The sequence below is a fragment of the Symphalangus syndactylus genome, chromosome 17 (genome assembly GCF_028878055.3).
Source record: "Symphalangus syndactylus isolate Jambi chromosome 17, NHGRI_mSymSyn1-v2.1_pri, whole genome shotgun sequence".
Classification (NCBI taxonomy): domain Eukaryota; kingdom Metazoa; phylum Chordata; class Mammalia; order Primates; family Hylobatidae; genus Symphalangus; species Symphalangus syndactylus.
This window is the reverse complement of record NC_072439.2, coordinates 21,738,197-21,744,133: the sequence shown is the minus strand read 5'-3', so window position 1 is coordinate 21,744,133 and position 5,937 is coordinate 21,738,197. Positions and strand designations below refer to the sequence as shown.

General features: G+C 52.0%; 1 protein-coding gene across 1 annotated transcript; it reads right to left on the bottom strand.

Annotated features, from left to right (window-relative positions):
• Positions 1-1,030: 1,030 nt before the first annotated feature.
• On the bottom strand, positions 1,031-4,559 carry SERTAD1 (SERTA domain containing 1). The gene is made up of 2 exons (XM_055249417.2): positions 4,382-4,559; positions 1,031-2,075 (listed from the first exon to the last, which is right to left on the bottom strand). Exon 2 carries the CDS (start codon positions 2,073-2,075, stop codon positions 1,365-1,367), a length of 711 nt encoding a protein of 236 aa, XP_055105392.1. The 5' UTR covers positions 4,382-4,559; the 3' UTR covers positions 1,031-1,364.
• Between the last annotated feature and the right edge of the window lie 1,378 nt (positions 4,560-5,937).

Here is a 5,937-nt window from a genome sequence, read left to right as displayed (position 1 = left end):
AGGAAGGCACAGCTGCCTGCCCTGAGCTCCCTCTCTGCAGTTCAGCTACCAAGCCTAGTGGCTTTATTTCAGACACAGCTCCAAGCGGCCCTATCCTTTGCCCAGAGATTTAAGACTAGGAGTGGATTTTATTTTTAAAAATGCGCTGTTGTCCCCCTTTCCTTCCCCCATTTTCCTGGAGAGCCGACTCTCAGGACTCCTTGGAGAGTATCTGTCCAGGCTCCAGGTTTTGTGTTTTTATTTCTGGACCGTTCTGAAAGCAGCCTCCTCTTCTCTCCTCAATAAATACAGGTAGATTCCAGGGGAGGACTTGCTTTCATTTTTAAAAAGTTGCCTTAACTTCCTGCTAGCAAGGAAAAGAAATAAAATTTAAGAAAAAAAAAAAAAAAGGCCAGGTACAGTGGCTCACGCCTGTAACCCTAGCACTTTGGGAGGCTGAGGCAGGCAGATCACGAGGTCAGGAGATGAAGACCATCCTGGCTAACACAGTGAAACCCTGTCTCCACAAAAAATATAAAAAATTAGTTGGTCCCAGCTAATCGGGAGTCTGAGGCAGAAGAATTGTTTGAACCCGGGAGGTGGAGGTTGCAGTGAGCCGAAGCTGCGCCACTACACTCCAGCCTGGGAGACAGTGAGAATCTGTGTCTCAAAAAAAAAAAAAAAAGTGGCCTGGTAGGAGGATCGCTTGAGCCCAGGAGTTTGAGGCTGTAGTGAGCCATGATCAGACCACTGTACTTCAACCTGGGTGACAGAGCGAGACCCTATCTCAAAAAAAAAAAAAAAAAGTAAGTTCATAATTTAAAATCCACCTCAAGTGATAATTTTGGAGTTTTCTCCAAAATTATCTTGGTTTTCTCACCTGTAAAATGGGGGTGATAATACTACCGATCTTGTAGGGCTGTTACAGGATTAAATGAGTTAACACAGTGAAGTGCTTAGAACTGTGCCTCATACACAGTCTACGCCCAATAAAATGTTTGATGTTTTTATCTTGCCTTCACATTTGCCCAGAGACAAAGCAGCACACGGATTTGAGATTTCTCAGGACTGGCTTTAATTTGAAAAATCTGATTGGGGTCTCTTCCCATATCAGAGAAGGAACAGCCCAAGCTATGACCCCAGGGCCAGGGAATTCAGTCCCCACCAGACCCTGTCATTCCATCACTAGGGGGTAATCCCAGGCTCCCCTGCCAGCCCTGAGACAGGAGGACGGATGTGAAGTTGCCCAGGACTGGATTCTGTCTCTCCAAAGTGGCCCAAGCCCTGTTCTCTGTACTAGAGAAGCCAGCTGTGTCTTTTCGAGGACAGTTGGTCCAGCCAGCAAGCTCAGTTCAGATACCAGACAACCATCCCAGCACGAGGGCTCAGCGCCCTGGCCCCGGCGGCCGCTCCAGTGCCTGTGTGCCCACCAGCACATCCATGAGGTAGTCCAGTTCGGCCTCGTCCAGCTCCGGAGCTTCCTCCTTGCCCGGCCCATCCTCAGGGCCTGGTTTGAGGCCCTCAGAGGCTGGTGCCCAAAGTTCATTGTCATACATAGAGGTGTCAATATCCTCAAACAGGCCCTCGAGCCCATCGTCCAGTAGACAGCCAGTGGCTGGGCCCAGCAGGTCCAAGGCACCTAGGCTGGGCGCTGCTCCCCCGATGCTACGGCCTGGTGGCCCCTCGTCTGCCAGTGGTTGGGGAGCCTGACTCAGGCCCTCAATGTGGCTGAGGTCCTCCAGGAGGCTGGCCATGGAGGCTGACAGGGCAGCGTCCGAGCTTGCCAGTAAGTTGTCAGCCACACTGGGGGCTGCAGGTGGGCTGGGCACAGGTGGCAGGGCAGCTGCGGGTGCCATGGACGCCTGGATGCGCCGCAGAGTGTTCACCACCAGCACCAGGTGCCGCAGGTCCGGCTCACTCTGCTGGAGGCTGTGGTGGAGCTTGAGCACTGAGAGGTCAAAGAGGGAGCTAGAGGCCACGGCCGGGGGTGCCTGTGCCACCGCTGCGTGGCCAGGATCTAGCCACCAGGCGTCGACTGCCAGAGGTTCCTTCTCCTCCTCCTCCTCCCGTTTCCGCTTCAGACCCTTGCTCAGCATCTGCAGAGGGCAGGGAGTTATGGAGTTATAGTCAGTTATAGAAAACAAATGTTAAGTTCAAAGCCTGGATCTGACAGTTGTTGCAGGTAGGATCTTGGGCAAGTCACTTAACCTCTCTGTGCCTAGCTTTTCTTAGGGAACTTTAAAGATATAGACAATTTTATTTAACTGTATATGTATATTTATAGATTTTTTTTTTTGAGATGGAGTCTCGCTCTGTTGCCCAGGCTGGAGTGCAATGCCGTGATCTCAGCTCATTGCAACCTCTGCCTCACAGGTTCAAGTGATTCTCGTGCCTCAGCCTCCCCAAAAGCTAGGATTACAGATGCATGCCACCACACCCGGCTAATTTTTGTATTTTTAGAAGAGGCAGGGTTTCACCATGTTGGCCAGGCTGGTCTCGACCTCCTGGACCTCAAGTGATCTGCCCATCTCTGCCTCCCAAAGTGCTGGGATTACAGGCGTGAGCCACTGCGCCCGGCCTATAGACTTTTTAAATTTTAAATTTTATATTTAAGTATACTTATAGACTTTTTTATCTGAAAAAATAAAGATGGGGTGTCACTATATTGCCCAGGCTGGTCTCAAACTCCTGGCCTGAAGCGATCCTCCCCCCTCAGTCAATAAGTACTTTTTTTTTCCCTTTTATTTTTTGTAGAGACAAGGTCTCACTATGTTGCCCAGGGTGGTCTCAAACTCCTTGCCTCCGGCTATCCTCCTGCCTCAGCCTCCCAAAGTACTGAGATTACAAGTGTGAGCTGCCTCGCCCTGCCAATAAGTACACTTAATGATAACACTATTATTTCTTCAGTGAACCATGTGGAATGGCCAATATTCAACTTTTTCCCCTACAAAAGCAGCTGTTTCACATATTTTATTATAATAACATAGTTACATCTAAATAAGTTATAATATTAGAAATACTAGTTTCACATAGTTTAATATCGTCTACTATGACTATGTTTCAAACAGTAAATAAATAAGGAAACACAGGAAATGTACAGAGAATTACAGGAAGACACTAAAAGGTCCTAGAGACCTTTTAGATGATCAGAGAAGGCTCCTGTAAGGAGGTGACATTTGAATGGAGCCCTCAGGCCAGAGAAGTCAGCCATGGGAGACTCTGGGAAAAGCATTCCGGGAGGAGAGAACAACAAAAAAAAGGCAAAGAAAAGCCCAGAGGCTGGATGGGCTAGAACTGGAAAGAGACCAGCATGGGTGGCACACAGAGAGTGACATGGTAGGAGACCAGATTGGGGAGCAGCTAGGGGAACGGGCACAAGCCAGGTCACAGAAAGCCACATATGCAGAAGTAGGGAGTTTGGATTTTATCCTGAGTGTGGTGGGCAGTCATTAAAGGAATTTGAGCAGGGAGGGAATGGTGTTGTGAGCTGATTAGGTTTCCGGAAGATTGCCCCCCATGGCTGCTTCGAGGAAGACTGGGGGGGGGCAAAAAGAGGGGGGATCTGAGACCCACTGGTAGGCTGTACTCGTTTGGGACGGACGATGGTGATGGCCTGGAGCAGGAGCTGGTAGTGGGCATGGAAGGAAGTCGGTCGAGTCAGGATTTATTTGGGAGGCAGAATAGACAGGGCTTGTCGGGAAATCGTGATCGGCACCGGGGTCAGTCACTGAGATAAGTTTGACGGTCCACTGTTCTTGGAGTGGCGGCGGGGGTAGGGCTGGAGTTTTGGACCCCTGGCGCTACCTACTTTTTTGGGCCAGGAAGACTGTAGAGTCCAGTTCCGGGACCCTGCCTAGCAAGATTTTAAGAGTGGCCCACCACACTACTCAAAACAAGGTCTTCGTCCCCTTCCCCGCAGTCCGGGGAGTCCGGAACCGCAGGAATTCCGCCCCCACCCCCGACTCCCGGCGCCCCCTAGCGGTGCCCACACCGGCTTTCCCCTGGGGATTCTGGCTCCTCTGACCCCAGGACCCCTTCTACTGCCCCGATTCCCGGCTGTGATTCCTGCCGGCCTCCCGGCGCCGTGCGAGCCGGGACCCCTGGCAGGCTGTTCTCTGCGCCCGGCCTCCGCTCGCTTCCGGCAGTGGAGGCGGCTCCTCCCGAAGCGGCGGCGGCGGGGGCGGGTGAGTCACGCAGCCGGAGCCAAGGAGCCGGCGCCTCCGCCCCCTTCTCGGAGTGCGGCGTGATTCACCCGGCCCGGCCGGGGCAGACAGCACGTAGAGGCCCGTGCGTCTCGATCCCGGGCAGCCCCGGCGGGCACCTGTCGGACCCAAGGATCGAACTCCGTGAAGGACCCGGCCGCTGGTAGCCCTTCTCTTCCCAGGCCCCTTCATTTACATACCTTGCTCACTAGCGGCCAATCAGAACGAAGAGGTAGCCACCCACAACCAATCAGGAAACGGCAGCGGCAGCATCGCTTGCTGGCTCTCCTCCGGAAACCGGCGCCTGGGTCGCGAGACGCAGTTCTGACTCCGGCTCACGACTCCAGACTCCTAACTACCCTTAGCGGCCGCCCACTCTCGTGGCTGCCCCGCCCTCCGCCCCAGGGATTGGCCCTGCACGGTGATGGGCGGAGCCTTCAGGGGGCGGATTCTGAAGGAGAGGCTTCAGGGCGCATGCCCGGGCAGCTGAGCGAGTGAGGGATGGAAAGAGGTGGCTTTTTACTCCGGGAAACGGTGGCGAGTGGGGACTTCTGCCTCTCAAAGTACGAGCGCCTCACAACTACCCATACACCTGCCAAACCCGGCAATTAAGCTTCTTACACATCCAGCCCCGACAGGGGTCTACACTACAGATAATGCCCGAGTTCAAATTCCGACTCTGGATTCCCCACTCACTGGATGCGTGACCTTGGGAAAACGATCAACCTCTTCAGGCTACACAAAGTTAAATGGGGATCGTCTTGCCTACCTCTTGACAGGATAGTTTAAATAGGATCGTATCTATAAGAACACAATACCACAGTCAAGCAATGCTGGACAGTTGGACTTAATTGTGGTTAAAGGCGGGAGTGAGGTGGGAGTGCGATACCAACGGAATCACATCCAGGGCTCCATTCCCTAAGCAGCTGTGTGACCTGGGGCAAGTGTTGTAATCCCTTCTGGTCTGTTTCTCCTTTAAAATGAGAGAAAATAGAGCCTAGTTTACAGGATTGTTTTTAAGGATTAAATTAATTCATGCAAAATCCTCAGAGTGGGGTGCAGCGTGTTTTGTGTTTTATTTTATTTTATTTTATTTTATTTATTTATTTATTTATTTATTTATTTATTTATTTGAGACAGATTCTCACTCCGTCGCCCAGGCTGGAGTGCAGTGGCACGATCTCGGTTCACTGTAACCTCCACCTCCCAGGTTCAAGCAATTATCCTGCCTCAGCCTCCCGAGTAGCTGGGACTACAGGCGTGCACCACCACGCCTGGCTAATTTTTGTATTTTTAGTAGAGATGGGGTTTCACCATGTTGGCCAGGCAGGTCTCAAACTCCTCACCTCAGGTGATCCACCCTCCTCGGCCCCTGAGTGTTGGGATTACAGGCGTGAGTTACCGCGCCCAGCTGCTTATTATTTTTTTCTTTACTTTTTATTTTATTTTATTTTGTTTTTGAGACAGGGTCTCGCTCTGTCACCAGGCTGGACTGCAGGGGTGCTATCTCGGCTCACCCCAGCCTCCTGGGTTCAAGCTATCCTCTTGCCTCAGACCCCCAAGTAGCTGGGAACTACAGGTGCACACCACCATGCCTGGTTAGCAACGTGTTTCTTTGTTAGTAGTAATAGCTGTTTTTTTTTTTTTTTTTTTTTGAGACGGAGTCTCGCTCTGTCGCCCAGGCTGGAGTGCAGTGGCGCAATCTCAGCTCACTGCAAGCTCTGCCTCCCGGGTTCATGCCATTCTCCTGCCTCAG